The 18,505-nt window shown below is 44.9% G+C and overlaps 1 protein-coding gene across 3 annotated transcripts in view; it reads right to left on the bottom strand.

The window, feature by feature from the left end:
• The window catches only part of ARHGEF18 (Rho/Rac guanine nucleotide exchange factor 18), a 1,645,252-nt gene that overhangs the window by 1,106,632 nt on the left and 520,115 nt on the right, over positions 1 to 18,505 (bottom strand). For all 3 annotated transcript variants that reach the window (XM_069649229.1, XM_069649230.1, XM_069649231.1), the window contains one exon: positions 2,260 to 2,323. In XM_069649229.1, the coding sequence (XP_069505330.1) occupies positions 2,260 to 2,323 (64 nt within the window). The remainder of the gene's footprint in view (positions 1 to 2,259; positions 2,324 to 18,505) is intronic.

The following is an 18,505-nucleotide window of genomic DNA, read 5'->3' as shown; positions in this document are numbered from 1 at the left end:
TTTTGTTAATAAAATGGCATCTTTTGAAAATCCTTCACAAAAAGTTGTCCGCCTCACATTTCTGACCCTCACATATACTGTAATTTGCCCCCCACAATGGCGATCAGAGTCCTGATTGCGATCATAGTGCTGACCCACAGAGAAAGGAAATGCGCGCGTGATCTGTGGATGTGATCATACTAGACCCTTAACAGAGACCCAAATGCAGGGCCGAGGGAACCATGGTGGAATCAGGCATCTGCCATAACGCAGCTAACTGATGCAAAGATGGCAGCCCAAATTATAATATCTCAGCACATGGAGCCATGAATGAACCAGCAACAAGTAATACAGACTGCAGCAGCCACATATGGTCCAAGGAAGGGACCTATGGCCACAACCCAATCGACAGTTAAGGACAATAAGCAAGTCCAGGGGTCCTCAGTAAAGCACTCATGATCCTCATTACAGGCAGTGAGGGACTAGGTCAGTGGGAGGGGGGTTTGAAGGTGGGCCGACTAGGAGGCAGAAGGACAGAGGAGGAAAAAGGCAAAGGACTAAGCTAGAGGAGAGACCAGGAAGGTAGGAAGAAGGAAAAGGACAGAGTTAGTGGCCGGCAAGACTAGGAGAGAGAAGGAAGGAGAGAAATGGAAAAGATTGGGAAGAACAGGCGAGAGGGGTACGTCCAAGGAATAGGGCATAGGAAGATCGGAAACGGCAAAAGTGATGAAGTAGAGAGATACCCAGAATATGTTATCAGCACTGGACAAGGAGAAGGGATTGAGAGTTGGGCAGCGAGACCTCTGCAAGTCCAGAGCTGGGTTGCAGCCAGAACACAAGGGCTAGAGAAAAATGCAGTCCAGTTGACCTGGCCCCCAAAGTGTGGTATGCCCAAATCCTAAAGACCCAAGAAAAGCAGAGAGAATAACAAGAAAAGAGACATGCCAGCTGAAGTCATAGTCCAACAAGAAAAATAACTAAAACCTGCATGTGAGAAACCAAAGGTCATTAAAAGAGGATCAGTCACTAGCTAGCTGGGAGCCAAAGACCTGAATCTTGTAGGAGGGACACAAACCCAGAAAGGAAGTTGCTCTTCTGTGGAATCTGAGCCAAGAAGGCTTATTGTGGAAATGAGCTAGAAGGGCTTGATGAGACATTGAACCATGGGGACACAGAGCAAGACGGAACCAGGAAGATGGAGTAAAAATAAAAATCGGAAATAAATAGGAAGATTTATTGTTAACTTAAACCCAGAGGGCAAATAACATAAATCTGAGCAAGTAAGGAGGCTGTGGTGGTCACTGGAGACATTGAAGCCAGCAAAGACTTCAGAAGGAGTCAAGCTGGTAGCGGGTCCAATACTGGACAACAAAGCCCTTGGCTGGGAAGATGATGGGTCTTGATCTGAATTAATGCAGCCAGATCTGAATTAATGCAGCCTGATAATCGGCAAGGGATAGACGGGGAAAACAAAATCAAGCGTTATCTGAAACCAGGCAACCAAAGACCAGGAGGACAAACGTTTACTACAAAGGGGACAAGAATTCAAAAAGAGTACAGAGGGACTTTGTGCAATTCCTTTAAGGAAGTCTTACAATAACCACAAACCTGTACCAATTAGGGTATTTGGTCTTCGAACCAAAGGTCCTACCATAGATAAGAGGAATGCTTGTAGAAATAACTACTAATCTTTTTTTTTCTCCTTAAACCCACACCCGCCCTTGAGAAATATCCTCATTTTGGTATCCCCTTACTCCAACCAACACCCATACGACACTCTGAGGAGCTTTATAATAGGAAAGTGGGTTTAAAAGCCTAATTTGAATTATACGACAACTTCCAGTGAAGATTTGCATGTTATGGGTAAGCCTACCTCTTAAAACAACTCTGTATTCAGACATTCAAGAGAAAGTTGTAGTTGGCATTAATTCAGACAAAAGTATAATATATACATGTGTGTAACTGTACACAATCTTAAAATGCGTTCATAATTAAATTCACTCTTTACTCCACCAGGCTAATTTCTTCTCAACCCACCTAGCAATAAAACTGAAAATAATTTCTTTAAACCAATCCCAAACATCAATTAGGATTTTGGAAAGGAGTTTGTGAAATGTTTAAATACTCTATAATGAGCCTTTCTGAAGCAAAACAATATGTTACACATTGACAATTTTTGTTGTATAACAAAGCATTATCAAATTATCATTTTCATAGTGCAGAAACGAGTTATAGTTGTAATGCTGTACTAAGACAAACCAACAATTCTCAAAAACCTACCTGTGTTGGCGCACTGGGAAGAACCCTGGAGAGAACTAGAAGATCTTGGTTGCCAATCCTTCTGCTATGGAGTAAAACAATTAAAATAAATTAGACCCATGACCACAGAATTTTACACAGCTAAGCACTTCGAAGAGATCTCCTCAGATAAAACCCCAATTACTTCCATTTCCAACAGTAGCTTTTTTCCTTTTAAGTCTTTGACTATACTTGGATCTTACCAGCTAGTGGCAGACTTTCTTCTGTACTTTCCATTGATGTCTACCTAGATACTGAGGGATGAGTTTCTATGCCATTGACTGCGACCAATACTGCAAAATATGACTCGGGAACCATTGCACTTTTCAAATAATATTACGTTATTCTTTAGGTGCAAAGGGTTCAAAAAGGCTGAACACAGGTCTTATACTTTAATGCATAATGTATAGTCAGATTAATCCAACTGACAGAACCCGGCACAAATGTTTTTCAGATGAAAAGTAATCTTATTTCTTTGTTTTCATAGATCTTATTTTCAATAAGTATATCCACCCTGAAGATGCTCATAACATACTGCATATGGAGAATGTTTCTTACCTGCAACATTGTACTATGGCTTGCTGAGCTAGCGCTTTGCCTTTGCTGGTATGTCTGGAAGAGCAGTTTTTTGTGAAACTCGGGGATAAAACATGGGTTAATCAAGAGGAGCACTTTATCCTTCTGAAAACGCAGATAAGGTTGTGGCCATCGGTTCAAAGGGCTTTTTCATTCGGCCTGACAGCACAGTGTTTATGCTCCACTCTGGCAGGATCCGTTTGGTCAGAGGAAAGCTTTGGAACAAACCTTTCAGGAAGTGATTCACCACCCTACCGCCGTAAAGGAGAGTGCCCATACTACTCCTTGTATAAATGAAAATGGCCACAAGGTGTACCTGTATGGAGTTTTGTGCAAGGCTCTGTTTTGCCAATGAGAGCAGGTACGGTGGTACTTCCTCTGGCACAACCCAGAACTGGTTACAGCTTTTTTTAGCTGTTGTCCTGCTGGTCATCACACCATTCACGAAATCATTTCCACTTAAGGCTGTATGGTCCATTTGTGAAAGGAGCCCCATCGTAGGGGCTTTATGGCATGCAGAATTGAGCAACCTCGACTTGGAATGCTCCTTGTGCCCTGTCGACAAGGATGTAGTCTTTGTGGAGGACCTTTTCGACCCCTCCACCGACTTGGATTTGTGTAGTGTCTGCTGACCTACCGGCTGACGTATCCCCAGTCGACGCGCTCGGCATTGGGCTGCTCTTGGGTTTGCTAAATGATTGCCTTTCCTCCGGGGTCGACGGCTTATCAGGCGCACTGAAGAGCCTCTTTTCGCCCGCCAACGGGATGTCTTGTCCGGTCGACAGCTCTTACCCCTGGGTGACCCGGTGCCTATGTTTCTTAGGCGGCCATTCCTCCGACCTGGTTCGTTCCAGTGGTCGCTTCTCAGCAGATATGGCCATGCTCTTCGTCGACTCAACATTGGAGGGGTATTCGGGGTAATTACCCTCAGTGAGCAAGCATGCCAGTTGTTAGTTCCTGTCTTTAAGGGTTTTGAGCTAAAGCCCTTACAAATGCTGCAGCGGTCGACTGTATGATGGGGGTACAAACAGTAAATGCAGTCCAAGTGTTTGTCCCCTTCATTAATGTTTTTTAGGCCACCGGCCTTAAAGAGTGGTCGTCGCTTCCCCTACATCCCACTTCTCTGTCTCACGCTGTTACATGAGATGGTGAGATGTTCCTCTGAACAATTTTGAGGTGATACTTTTCAAATTACGCTGTAATTGTAGATTCTTCGTGGAAAAAAACCCGAGGACTCCCTTCAACTTCTCACATGGTTAGAATCTTCAAGGAGGAGGAGGAGGGACTAATGTCCAACTAATCGAGGTCCCATTGGTTGGGACCAAAACCACCCATAACAAAGGTGGCAGGCTACAAAAGCGTTTATTCTTGCTTTTAGCAAGAGAAATAAAAGGGTAACTGAGAAATGTTTAAACCTCCCGAGTGTGGTATAGAGGATGACAATTTATGCATTTTATTTATTGGATATTCATAAAGGTGCCTATGCAACAGAACAGTGTTTCAAGGTGGCAAAAGGGAAAGGAACAGGGGAGAAAAAGCAACAATGACAACAAATAAATAATAAAATTAGAAACTGTTCTACTAGGCCTTGTGACATTCAGCACATGCAAGTGCAGTGGAAAAGGGTGCTCAGGGCAGGAGGGGAGGAGATGAAGTGTTAGAAGTGCCTGTGGGGGAGTCAACAGGTACGTGCAAAGGCGAAAGGATGATCCAAGGTAGTGGATGTATGTTGCCCAGCAGTCAGGTGCGTGCCCAGGGGGTGGTGGTGGTGGCGACTGGGCAGTTGGCCTGGACCCTGTTGGACGCAGGAGGGGCCAGGACGCCAGTTTCAGCAGCATAGGGGTGGATTAACAAGGGAGGGAGAGAGGAGGAGGAGAAAAGAAAGGTCTTGATTTGTTTGCGGAACTTGAGATGGTCTGGTCCAAGACGGGGAGAGGGAGGAAAACTGGTCCAGAGGAGGAAGCCAGCCAAGGAGAGAGCTCTGCCCTCAGCTCTCTGCTTGGAGAAACGTTTGCTCAGGAGAGAGTTTGAGCTAGAAGATCAAAAGGGATCTGGAAGGAGAGTATTTAGGAAGAGAAGGTTGCAGGTAGCTTGGTCCCAGGTCCCAATAAAGACTTGTGGATGATTCAGAGGGTCTTGAATTTGATCCTTGCAATCACCGGGAGCCAATAGAGAGATTTTAGAGCTGGAGAGATACGGTCCCTGGGCTGGAGGCCAAGGATAAGTCTTGCAGCCCTATTCTGTATCAGTCAAAGGGGGCAAAGAGAGCAAAGGGGCAGGTTAAGGAAGAGGCTGTTGCAGTAATCCAGCCTGGAGAGAGCCAGAGCTCTACAGACATTGAGCTTCTGGGGGAAGGCGAGGACGGAGAATGCCTGTGAGGAGCTGAAGTTGAAAGGGGGCCTTCTTGGCAAGGTCCAAGATGTGAGGAGAAAAGGAGAGTGAGCAGTCGAAGGTTTCTGGCCTCAGTGGAAGAAGGGGGAGATCCTATAGAGAGTGGCCAGAGTGCTGGAAGGAAGTGGGGAGCAGGTGTCCCAATAGGAGGAATCTCTGTCTTACTGGCATTAAGACAGATTGTTAGAAGCACACCAAGAATGAATAGCAGCAAAGCAATCAACAGTCTCTCAAAACGATTAAATCCCAACTGGGATCATCATCATCAGGAGAAAGGTATACTATCAATTAAACAAAGCTATACAAGATCACCTTAAATCTTTGAAAGCTGTGCAATTCATATAGAAAGCGCCCAAGTTAGCATCCATCATCGTACCCCAGAAATGATCATATTGACCAACAGCAAACAGTCTATTTACACTGAACTGTTTAGCTGGTCCTTTCCCCCAGCCTCTTTTCTAGATCTGTTCTAACATACCAATTGTACAATCTTTCCCCGTTGGTCTCTATGAACAATGTTCCAGTGTGTTCTCCTAGTAACACACATTTTGCTGGCACCAAAAAAAAGACATGGATGGATGTAACCACTGAGAAATTATAGTTTTACACCAACATGTAAGGTGAATACATTTCTCTTCAGATCGTTTTATTAGAATATGCCTTTAGCATGACAATTAGTGTGATTTTTCTCATGCATGCCCTTCTGATCTTCAATGAATGCCTTCAAAGTTATGCAAGCATGAAAGATTTCTGAACATGACTGAGATCAAATTGGGCAATTCATTCATAAAGCTAGCACCCTTTTACATGCACATATCAGTTTTAATTGCAGTTAGAATGTCTAATGTCTGTTTTTGTCCCATAGACCCTCAAACACGTTTATGCATTTCTCACAAAGCTACAGAGAAAACACCATCTCTGGGGTTACAATGTAGAAATAATCTGAGTTTAACTGTAGAACGGTAAAATGTGAATTTACTCTCAACTAAAATCCAAATAAAATGACTATCAAAACTTTTTTCAGAGCTTCTTTTACTGAGTTAAACGTATTAGAAGATTCCTTCTCCACCAAAAGGCATATCCAAAATAATCATAGACATACTTTCAATTTACAGCATCATTTTCTTTTCCATTTTGATTTGACCAGTTATTTCTTCCGCATACTAGCCTCTAAAGACTCATCAGTTGTTAGTTTTAAGGCAGTGGTTCAAAATTACCTTGAGGATCTAACCTCCAAAGCTAGCATCATTATTCACCAGTGACTCTACAGCCAGACCACCACCATAGAACCATGGTCAAAAGAGTGACTTTTATGTCCGACTCGAGATTATTTTCTTTATTTTTTACTTAAGTCATTTGTTAAGCACTAACTTAACCCCAAGGAACAGTGATATCATTTCCATGGAACAGGGATGGGCACAAGTATGAAAGCCGAGATACTCATTAATTAGCAATTTCCAGGATAGAGAGCTCCAAGTGATGGGAATCTAGAGGGTGAAAGCAGGAGAGAGCACTAAGTGGTTTCGACATGGTTAGTTTGTAGAGATCTTGGGAGTGCAGCGATTGGGGGGAGGGAGCATCAGGAAAGATTAATCATGAACAGGTATAGCTCACAGATTTGAAACACGAGACAACAGAATTTGAGTAGGATGTCATTCGTGCATGGACAGCCACCTCAGTGGTGCATAGAGGTGAGGGAGGATTCTGGGATGTTGTAGTGGGCATCAGTAGCAAAGTCCAATACCTTGTTGAGAATAGCAAATTAGCAAAAAAAGAAAAGCGATGTCTGTAGGCTTTGGCAGAGTTAAAGGCGAGATAAGGCTCGGTATTAAAGGTTAATCGTAGCAACTGTAGCAATGGATGCGATGATGTAGCAAAGTTTCAGGTCATTGTCAAAGAGACCAGAAATTGTAGGCAATTGATTTTGGGACAAGGTTGTCAGGAGAAAGGATATGGAAGAAGGGAAAAAGAGCGTACAATTGGTGGCTATGAGGACAAACATCAGTTTTAGGGTTAATTAGCATCAAGCAGTATAGGGCCACCCAGTGACTGAAGAGCACTGATAGTAGATAGGCAGTTTGTGTTTAGTAATGTGAGGACAGATCAGGGTCTGATAAAGAAGACATTAGCTTCATTGTTAAATGGATGACATGAGAATCCAAAGGAGGAAGTGTTTGCTGCAAGGAAGGCAAAGAGATGGATGTAGTGGGGACCAAGCACAGACAAGTCAGGGATCCCTGCCGTGAGGAGGATGTCAGCTAGGGTCTCAGTGTTTCCGGAAACAGAAAGAGTGATCATCCCAGAATGAGGCCACCCGAATTTGAACTGTCCCCTAAAACTCAAGATGATAGCTTGAAGTATGGAGGGATGTCAACTTTATTGAATGAGTCCGAGATCGATGACAATTACAATAGATAATGCCAGGGTGAAGGGGTATGTTGAGAGTTAGTGTGGTCTACTGCAGAAACTAGATTGGAGGGGTACAGTGGGAGGAGGGGGGCATTCCATAAACCTCCAGGTATTCAGGGATTTGGTTGAAGACAAATTCTGACAATGTTGATATAGTGAGTAAGAAGAGAAAATGGCCAACAGTTGCTGTGTTCATGGGTCTTTAAGTATTTCAATCAGGCGATACACCCTGGTCTCAGCCTCGTATGCAGCGCACAGCTGAAATGCTTATTTTATTATGTCTATAGGTTCAATATACTGAGTGATATACCACTCATCACATCCCTTCTCAAAATACCCCAGGTCACAATGGATCTGGACTCAGACTGGTTGGTAAAGGTAATATTTATTTATTTAAAATTCAAATTAAACATACTTTTTAATAGGGAGCAGCAATCACCAATGTGGTGACAACAGATAAGAAGGTATGTAAGGCAGTTGAATTCACTTTTAGCAACACAGAATAAAAACAGAGAAAAGAACACTTTTGCCTTGTTTGGAAGGATATCACTTAAGTTAGGATTTCCCCCTGCAACATTCCTCAACTCACAAATAAGCAATTCTAAACAGATGTAAGGAAGCAGCAGGTATTCAGGAATAAAGCACAGTAAACTGAATTTAAAAAGCACCTGCCCAGCCCATACAAGAGAGAAAAACGAGTTTGCAATTTTACACTTTTAAAAATGACATTCAAAATGGCTTAGCAAAACAATGAAACAGGTGCAAAAATCCTTAAATCATTATACATTTCTATGGGAACAACATTGGAAAGATGCTAACAATCATGAGCTATAAGTTGAGCAAAATGAAACACTTTGAATCTTAATGGAAGTCTGCAAATAATTTAAATTGAAAATCACACGTATAAAACTTGGCAGAAATGCAGATTCCAAACGGAGAAAAACCAGTGAAATATACTAACTTGCGGTTTTTAGGTGGGGATGTAGCTATGGGTCTTCGGTATAATCCAGAGTTGAAATTGAGTCTCTAGCTATTAAATTGAGTGAATTATGCAATGTTGAATGAGAAATTTTTGGAAATAAAGGCGCGAAAAAGAAAACAGAAATCAACTTTTACAAGGATAGTTTTATTCTACGCTAGGGAAGTCAGGCTAGGTTAACAGATTGAAACACAGTAAGCTCTAGAGTTGATCCACGGAACCAACCCCAGCACCTCCATGTCCACCCTGGCGGACTCAGTCCGATTACCCGAGGGAGGATTTAAGGGTTTGGGATTTCACAAGACAAACTTATTTAAAGAAGTTAGCACTAGCGCAAAGAATCAAAGGCAAGGTTTCAAGAATCGTTGTGCCAAGATTACAAGTTTTTAAGCTAAGGATAGGATGGTTTAGAGATTGGGATGGAACAAAACAAGCCAAGGTATGCTATGATTTTCTATGCTTCCTATTAATACTTACAGTCCACTTTTATTTAGGATTTTGGACCGTCAAGGGTTCTGGTCATCACACAGGTCAGGTCTAACCAAGGACAGCAGGGCACGTCTGGCAGGATAGGGTCAGGTGGCCGGTTCTGGTCACCGGACTGGCACCTCGGGTCACTGGAGACTGCACTGGTTACTGGAAATCAGTGGGAGGGCGGGTTGCAGCAGGCATGCATTTAGTAGTAGCAAGCCAGGATGGATCAGAAATGCTTCCCTTAGGTTTTGGGATTGGTTTAGAATTTAAGGCCCAGCTGAAAAAGGAGTCAGCAATGCTTAGGCCTTGGCTTTGTAATGAAATCAGGAACAACGATGGAGAATTCAGGAACAGGGCACCATGCAGAAAATCAGGATGAATTCGGGAATCAGTGTGTTGTGAGGTTCCCTTATTTATCATGCCAAATGACATCACTAAATGATATGGCAGGGGCAGTCTTACTGTCCACACACCTAAGGGTAGGATTGGGCAAAAGCACACTCTCCGCCTTTCTTGTCGCTAATTGGATCATAGAAAATGATGTATGTTTTATGGTGTTACTTATACAATGTCTGGAAACCTCCCATAGCTATTGGGACCAAAATATAACTTTCCCACAAATACATATTTATGTAGTTATGATCTGTAAGAAAATCAGATGCACATGTTACATATCTTGTGGGTCACATTTCAATCCAAATCCCAAGTCTGGAAGACTTGGCTTTGTGCTGCATTTTGGCAATTTTAACCATGAAAGAATTGGCCTAACATTTCCCAATTGTGTACATAGATGCGCTACTACCCCTGGGTTATGTGTACAAAATTTTATATTTGCTGCATTAATACTTTTCGGGCAATCGGTCATTCTTCACATCTTCTATTCCTTACGCAGTAAGAAGCTCTACCAAGTTTTCAAATAAATAGCATAAAGTTAGATTTAGAATTATGCACTTTTCACATTTTTCCTCATTCTTGTGGCAAAGTTAAATATCTTTAAAGTTCAGTTACAAATGGGCTTTTTAAACATCAAATGTCCTTGTCAGTTGTGTTTTTCTTCCCCCCGCCCCCCCCCCCCCCCCCCAAGTGTAAGCAAATGTCAATCCTTTGAAGTAGAATGAGGGGCCTCTTCCTTGAGAGTGAAGCTTCCTGCCCCTCCCACTGGAAGGGTGAGTGTCTTAGCCTGCTATTGTCTTGGCCTGGGGCAAAGACGAATGTCTAATGTGACTTGAAATGCCCCGCTGTCCTGGGGATTCCAAGCCTCCAGCCAGCAATTAGCCTTTTCTTGTTCCAGCAGTTGAGGCATCACCCTTTCTCAGGGTCAGCACTGACAGAGCAAGTTTTTTTCTTTTACATATAGTTTGCCATTCAGACCGAGATGAGCTTTGATTTATACTTTTAAATCTTAACTTTAAACATATAGAATTAAAACAGTTTATAAGTCTGTCTTTGCCATTACAAATAATTTTACATTTCTTAAGTAATTAAGCCTTGACACAACAATATACTTTTAAAATAGGCGATTTTCCCCTTCAGCCAGGAAAAAGCCCATTTTACTATTCCTTTAAATTCGGTTTTCATCTCAGCAAATATACGCTTTGTGCAGCTTAAAGTTCTTGTCTTGAGTGCTAGAATTGTTTTGCAGTATGGATACATGTATCAGACATTTGTTTAGAGTTAAATGAAAAACACAGTCCCTGGTTTGCTTTTCCAAAGATACAGTTGCCAGGAGCTGTCATTCAATGAGGCCCGGTTCCTCTGAGCCACAATTAATAATCCTGGGCATTGCAGGTCCTTTATAATCGCAGTGGTTTATAAGAAAATGATGCATTTAGCACCAAGCAGAACTTTTGAAGGTTGGGAAAGTGTCATTTCGGTTGCTGGGCAATATTGACATATTTTCGGCATAGCCTGTGTGAAAATGGGTTTGTATTGTGCCATGGTTGTATATAATGGGCACAGGCAGCATAAGAATGTGTTTTTAGAATGGCAACACCGGCACATATTTGTCAAAGCTGCCAAGAAAAAACTTTGCATTTAGCATCTCTGACAAATAATGGGTTCTGGCAGCATCAAAGCTTATTTAGAGTGCACTGATGCTGTTTATCGTTTAACACTAGCAACAAGAACATAAGGCATTACTGGCATATTGTGCTAGCATGCCTCATAATCTGCTTTGGGCACAGGCAGCATAAATATGTATTTTACAGGGCAATGCTGGCATATGTTCTTGAGGTCTTCCACATGGTTTTTCTTTGAAGTGCTATATACAGATGTTGCAAAATGCTCCTATGTATTGTTACTGATCTGGCATCCTATTGGACATATTCATGCATGACATTTATTCACATTTTGTAGAATTTGTGTTTAGAAATGGCCAATTTCGCTAATTTCAAACCATGTCCCTATCTGGTGGTGGGTATGGTGAATGCATCACAAACCCTTTCTTGGCTTGAGTCACATTAGGAAAAACTGTTCCATTCCTCCCCTTTAGACCATTGCTCCATTCTCTGCTGCCATCCACACAAGCTATTGAGGACCCTCCATACGCATCTTTGCCTTTCAGCATAAGACTTCCCACCAACCATCCTGGACCTATCATTCAGGCTTCAAACCGCTCTGGGGTCCTGCAGACCCCATCACAACACAGCAAACGATTGGCTTTGCTGACTTGCTTCCACCCCTCTCATCTCTTCAGTCTTGTACTATTTTCTGATTTCTGTGCAACTTGCTATAAGGAAGCAACCATCCTGTTTATTTTGGTATACAATTAACTTCTGACTTGTGAGATATTTTGACCCACTCAGATGTGCCTCACTACATCACTTTACTGCAATGGTGAAAGAAACAGCCCAAAATGACTTTGCTGACTCCTGTGCGCACCAAGATCTTTAAAACTGCGTTTGTGTCGCAACCAGAAAATGGTTGCAACCCCCTGCCACACACATTTCAGGTGGGGTGAAAACAGAGTCCTCTCTGCAGTATTATGCCACTGGGCTCTGCAACACTTTACATGGAGCAAAGTTAATAAAGCGGCCTCATTGGGCTGAAAACCCAAAAATGCCTTTTTAAAATGTTACAACCATTAAGCCTCCCAATATTCCCCTCTTGCCTTGAGCACTGTTTGTTATATTGGTATTACTGGTTGTTAACACATTCTTGGCTTGGGTATTGCTTGTAAGCTTTTAGACCTTCTACAGCTTCTGCACTGATTTTTGAGCTTTCCACAATCTCATACGCTTATTTGCACAGTCACTTTGATTCAACAGGTATACCTTTTGTTCGTTTCGTATTTAAAAATACATTTACTGCTGTTTTCACTCACACGTGAGTGAAACTGCCTGCCGTGAATACACGGACAGCGTTGGAGCGCTCTGGAGTCTCGTACAATCTGTGAACTCCTCATAAGTCGCTTGATCACGCTCCGCTGGGTGTTTGCAGGTCTTCTGTGATTGTGGCGCATTGCCGTCAGGCGGACCGCTTCCTCTGGTCTTTCTTCCGCTCACGCCACTGAGAAATTGAGCTTCTTCTCCGGAGAGGATCAGGTGCAACCCAGCCACCTGGAACCTCTAAAGAGGGCACACTTCTCTCGCTACTGCTTCTTCCCGCTGCGCAAACTCTGCCCAATAAATCTTTATCGGGCAAGCGTCTCTTCCTTACGCTTCCCGCTGCAAGACCTCTGCAACAGGAAGTGTTCAAGGCAAAGGCTCTGCCAGGACCTGTCAATGATTCAGGCGTTTCAGTGGTCCCAGCTTCAACTCTCACCTCAGACTTCCCCCTCAGCTGCAACCACAGCCTGCGCCGTTTCTTCCTCTTCTCTCAAAGCCTGCACTTGAGGGGGATTTTTAAGCCTCCCAGTCCCTTTAGGTGTAGGTCATCTACATTAATTAGTTGACTGCTCCCACAATAGTGTTACTCTGCATCCCTCTTCCTCATCCCAGTACTAAGGAAATTATGGGACTTGAACAAGTCACAAACTTAGTTTTGTAACTGTTTCCGATTTACTGATTGGCCTCCCATTGTCTACAACATGCATTTATAAGGTTACTCACCGTAGTGACTACCTTACTCCTAGTCCACAGCCCCCTTTCCTCCATACTTGATATGATATGGCATTTATAACGCGCCTATACACAAGTGTTTCAAGGCGTTATGGGACATTCCTCCGTCCTGTGGGACGGGACCGTAGCACTTAGTAAAAAAAAAGCATCACATTTTTCAAAAATGTGTCCTTCCTCTCTTTTTACGTGGGGTACCGCATGCAGCCGTAAGCCCGCCCCCCCCCCCTTAGCTCCATCCAGCGCATCGCGCATCAGTTCTTTTCGATCGCCAGGTCCGAGACCGTTAAGCAATAACAAAGGAACCTTATTAGAGGGGACGGCGGGCAGGCGTATGGAGGAAATGGGACTATGGACTAGGAATAAGGTAGTCACTACGGTGAGTAACCTTATTATACTCCTACGTTCCGTCCCCTTTCCTCCATACTTCTGGGAGATTCCCAAGCACTCCTCACAGAAATCACGGGTGGATGGAAAACTCCTTATTGAAACAGGTTTTTTTTAAGCACAGCTTGACCGAACTGAGCATCAGCTCTGGAGCTTAGGTCTAGAAGTAATGCCTCCAAAAAGCCGATGGGGAGGCCCACGTAGTCGCTTTTGCGATGGTCTCCCAGGGGACATACTTTTGGAAGGCAACATCAGCCGCCTTGCCCCGTACAAGATGAGCATGAACCCCTTTTGGCGGATGAAGGCCCTGAACAGCGTAAGCCTCCGCAATACAGGCAGCAATCCATCTGGAGATGCTTGCTTTTGAGGCCGTCTTTCCTTGCGGATTACCGAAAGTCACCAAAAGCTGAGAAGAGTTCCTAAACTCAGATAGAACTTAAGAGCTCTTATAACGTCTAGGCAATGCAAAACCCGCTCAGCCTCGGAGGCTGGGTTTGGGAAGAAGACAGGCAAGGAGATTGACTGATTCAGGTGAAAATCAGAGACCACTTTTGGAAGGAAGGATTCGTCCACAGGACAACCTTATCCTTATGAAAAACCAGAAAGGTATGCTCCCCCGACAAGGCCTGGAGCTCACTCATACGCTATTGCGAAGTCTCGGCCACCAAGAAGGACACTTTCCACGAAAAGGTACTTGAGGTCTATCATAGCCATGGGCTCAAAAGGCTGGATTTGACAGCGAAAAAGAGCACTGATCCGTGGACAGGTAAGCGGCAATAGCCGACAGGTAAGTACTGCAGGACAAGACATTAATGCCAGATGTGAGACAAAGGACAGAACTGCGTCGATCGTAGCCTCCCTGGGTTCCAGCTGCCTAGCCAAATACTAGTGGCAGAAAAGGCATTTACTTTTATTCTGAGATCTCGTTGAGGGCTTCCTGGTCGCCTGAATATTGCGCAGGTTATCTGCGGACAAATTGAGGCGTTCTAAAGTTCTCTAAAGTTGAACGATTATGGGGAGGGGTGCCACAACTGCCCATCACTCTGGTGAAGCAGGTTGGGAACTATCGGAAGCCTGATCGGTGCACACACCGATAGATGCTAAACTCTGAAAAGCAAAACCTAGCCGGCCACCACAGTGCTATGAACAGAAGAGAACAATTCACTGTGTCCCTCAGCTTGCAAAGCGCCTGATGAATTAGAGGCAGAGGCCAGGGAATCTCAAGAGCATCTCCCAGAGAGGAGGCTTCCAGCCCGTTTCTGGAGGCATACAGGGGACGTTTCCCGATTGTCGACGTCGCGAAGAGGTCCACTTCTGGAGTGCCCCAACAATGGAAGATTTGTAAGAGGACCTCCGTGTTCAGTTCCCACTCGTAGCTGACCATTGTTCGTCGGCTGAGGGTATCTGTAGTAACATTCAAACTGGCCCGGGAGGTGTACTGCCACCAGCCAGATGCCATGCTGAACAGCCCATTCCCAAATCTGAATGGCAAGATCCACAAGAGGAGGGGACTTGGTACCCCCCTGCTTGTTGATATAAAACATGGACACCACATTGTCCGTGCGGACATGGACCACTTTGTTGACAATGACAGGCTTGAACGCTTTCCGTGCCAGGAATATCGCCAGGAGCTCCAAGTGATTTATATGAAGCTGTTTTTCCTGCGGCGACTAGAGATTGGAAACCTGAAGAAGATCCAACGTCGCACCCCAACCCAGAAGGGAGGAGTTTGTCGTGAGCGTCAATAGCGGACAGAGGTCTTGAAAAGCCGCACCCACAGACAGATTGCTGAGAGAAGACCACCACAAGAGCTCTATCCTCATGAAGGATGGAACCAGGATCATTTTAGAATCTGGATCCACTGCTTGGCGCCAAGAGCTCCTAAGAGCTATCTGCATCCTCCTCATCTTGAGTCGAGCAAGAGGAAGAGCCAGCACACACGAGGCCATAAGGCCCAGAGGCCTCTGGATCCACCAGGCCGATCTGCTCTCCAACCGCATAATCACCTGACACATGGCCAACAGATCCGCCATTCTGTCCCCTATCAGGTATACCCTGCAGTCAATCGTGTTCCAACGAAAACCCAGGAAAATCAAGTCCTGAGAGACCATCATGGAGGATTTCTGCCAGTTCACCGACAGCCCAAGATGGAACAGGAGCTGGAGGAGAGACTGAAGGTTGTTCGAGGCTGACAGAGGACAAGGACTGCTCAGCAGTCAATCGTCCAAATACGGATACACATTGATACCATGTAGCCGAAGATAAGCTGTGATGGCCGACATCTTCGTAAAGACACGCGGTGCCGAGCGGAAGCCAAACAGGAGCACACGAAACTGGAAATGCTCCTCCCCCATGGAAAACCGTAGGTATTTCCGATGCGGTCTCCAAATAAGGATATGCATATAAGCATCCTGAAGGTCCACCACGCTGAGCCAGTAGCCCTTCTGCAAAGGAGGACTTTATCTGACAGGGCGTGATCATCTTGAATTTCTCTTGGGGAAGAGAGAGATTGAACTGGGAAAGGTCTAAGATGGTGCGCAGGCCAGCCTGGTTGGGTTTGGGCACTGTCAACAGCCTGGAGTAGAAGCCCTCCCCTCGTTCCCCTAGGGGAACGGGTTCCGCCGCCTTGAGATCCATAAGCTTCTGGACTTCGGCTCTGTGGGAGGCTGATCCCGACTGCTGGAAGGGAGGATTGAAGGGTGGGGTAGGGGGAAAGGGCAAGCAGAAGCCCGCTCGAGCAACTGACAAGACCCACCGGTCCTCAGTGATGGTCTGCCATGCCTAATGGTACGTTTTCAAGAAAAGCTAACGTAGCCCCAGTGCCCTTTTTACAGTGGGCTATAGGTGTAGAAGGCAGTGTCTTGTCTGATAATGAATAGCATAACTGTATACATTTGACTATCCATTTGGAGATTGCTCTTTTTGAAACAAGCTCTCTTTGTCTGCCTGTAGCCATGGAGACAAACAGTTGATCCGTTTTCCTAAGCAGTTTGGTCTTATCTACGTAGTAGAGAACCGCTCTCCTCACATCTAGTGTGTGGAGTTTGACCTCAGCTGAGCTAGTTGGCTTTTGAAAGAAGGCCGGGAGCTCATTAGACTGGTTCACGTGAAACTTGGAAATATATTTAGGTGAAAACCTAGGGCGAGTCCGTAAAACCAATGTGTCTTTATGGATGACAAAGAAGGGGTCCTGCACGGACAATGCTTGGATCTCGCCGACTCTTCTTATCGAAGTGATAGCAACTAAGATGGCAGTTTTATAGGTAATGTCTCCAAGGGTAGCCTATTGCAAACGCTCAAATGGGCGTCCCATGAGTTTTGCTAGCACTACGTTTAGATCCCAGCCAGGCGGGGGCGAGTTAGAGACTGGAGGATGTATTATTTTCACTCCCTCCATGAAAGCTTTGATGACTGGCACTTTCCGCCATGAGATCTTACTCCGAGAGGTAGTGTATGCTGATAAAGCTGCTAGGTGGACTTTAAGAGAATTAAAGACCAACCCTGAATCCAACAGGTGGAGCATGTAAGTAAGAATGTGTGATGGCATAAACTCTATGGGGTTGATCTGTTTAGATGACGAATCTCTTCCACTTGTGGAAATAGCAGTGTCTGGTGTTTGGTTTCCTTGCTTCTTTTAGGATGTTCATACAACGTTGTGGAAGATTAAGGTGCCCGAACTCTAGGACTTCAGGAGCCATGCTACCAAGTTCAAAGAGTGAGGTTGTGGGTGTATCAAGGTTCCCTCGTGTTGAGTCAACAGGTTGACCTGGTATGGGAGCTTGATGGGATCGCACATCACTAGCTTGCGCAGATGTGGAAACCACGGTTGTCTCGCACACATAGGAGCAACCAGGATGAGTGTCATCTGTTCCCTGTTTATTTTGTTCACTATCCTACTGATTAATGGAGTCGGCGGGGGGGGGGGGTTAGGAAGCTTAAGCAAATATCCCTGACCAGTTCATCCATAGGGCGTTCCCCTTGGAGTGCGGCCGGGGGGACCTGGTGCAGGTATGGGTACACTGGGATTGACTCCCTGCGTAGGTGCGCTGCCACCACCGCCAGTACTTTGGTGAACACCCTTGGAGCCGAGGCTATTCCAATGGGCAGCACCTTGAACTGATTGTGTTGGTCTGCTACTTTGAATCGCAAGAATCTTCTGTGCGCTAGGAACATTGAGATATGAAAATAGGCATCTTACATGTCCAATGTTGCCATGTAACCCCCCCCCTCTTTTAACAGAGGGGATTACTTCTTGTAGCGTTGTCATGCAAAGTTTGTGGTTTCACAAATCTGTTTGCAGGGGGCAGATTTAGTACCGGGCGCATGGTCAGATCTTTTTTTGGCACAAGGAAGTACATTGAATAAATACCCTTGTTTACCTCTTTGTGTGGCACGACCTCGATGGCGTCCTTGAGGAGTAGAGCTTTCACCTCTTCTAGCAGGGCAAGTTGTTCCTCCTGCGATGGTTTCTTTTGGCGCAGGGGGAGGTTTGACGGTCTTCCTTGAAGCTCTATATAATAACACCCTGCCACCGTTGACAACACCCATTTGTCAGATGTTATACCCTCCCATGCATGGGTGTAGAAGGATATTCGTCCCCCGACTGGGGAGGTATAGGAGGTGACCCATAGCGGGGCGTCATTGCTTAGAGGGTGTCTTTCCACCTCTGTTGTGGGAGCCTCTCCCTCGTGCCCTGTGTTGACCCCTGGGGTAACCCTGGGTGGCTTGTTGATTGGTATTCCAAGAGGAACCTTGATTTTGGTTGTATCCTGTTCCTCTCTGCGCGCTTTGCCCCTGAAAGCGCCGAAAATTACTACAACCTCTTTGGCCTGGTTGTTTATTAGTCAGTTGGCCCAGGGATTTGAGGGTCTCATATTCATCCTTGGCGGACTTGAGGGCGTCTTAAACTGCTTTCCCAAATAATACATTCTGCTCAACTGGCATATTTAGTAGGGTA

The sequence above is a fragment of the Ambystoma mexicanum genome, chromosome 1p (assembly GCF_040938575.1).
Source record: "Ambystoma mexicanum isolate Mex_15411 chromosome 1p, UKY_AmexF1_1, whole genome shotgun sequence".
Lineage (NCBI taxonomy): Eukaryota > Metazoa > Chordata > Amphibia > Caudata > Ambystomatidae > Ambystoma > Ambystoma mexicanum.
Note: the sequence above shows the minus strand (reverse complement) of the source record. Positions and strands in the feature narration are given on the sequence as shown.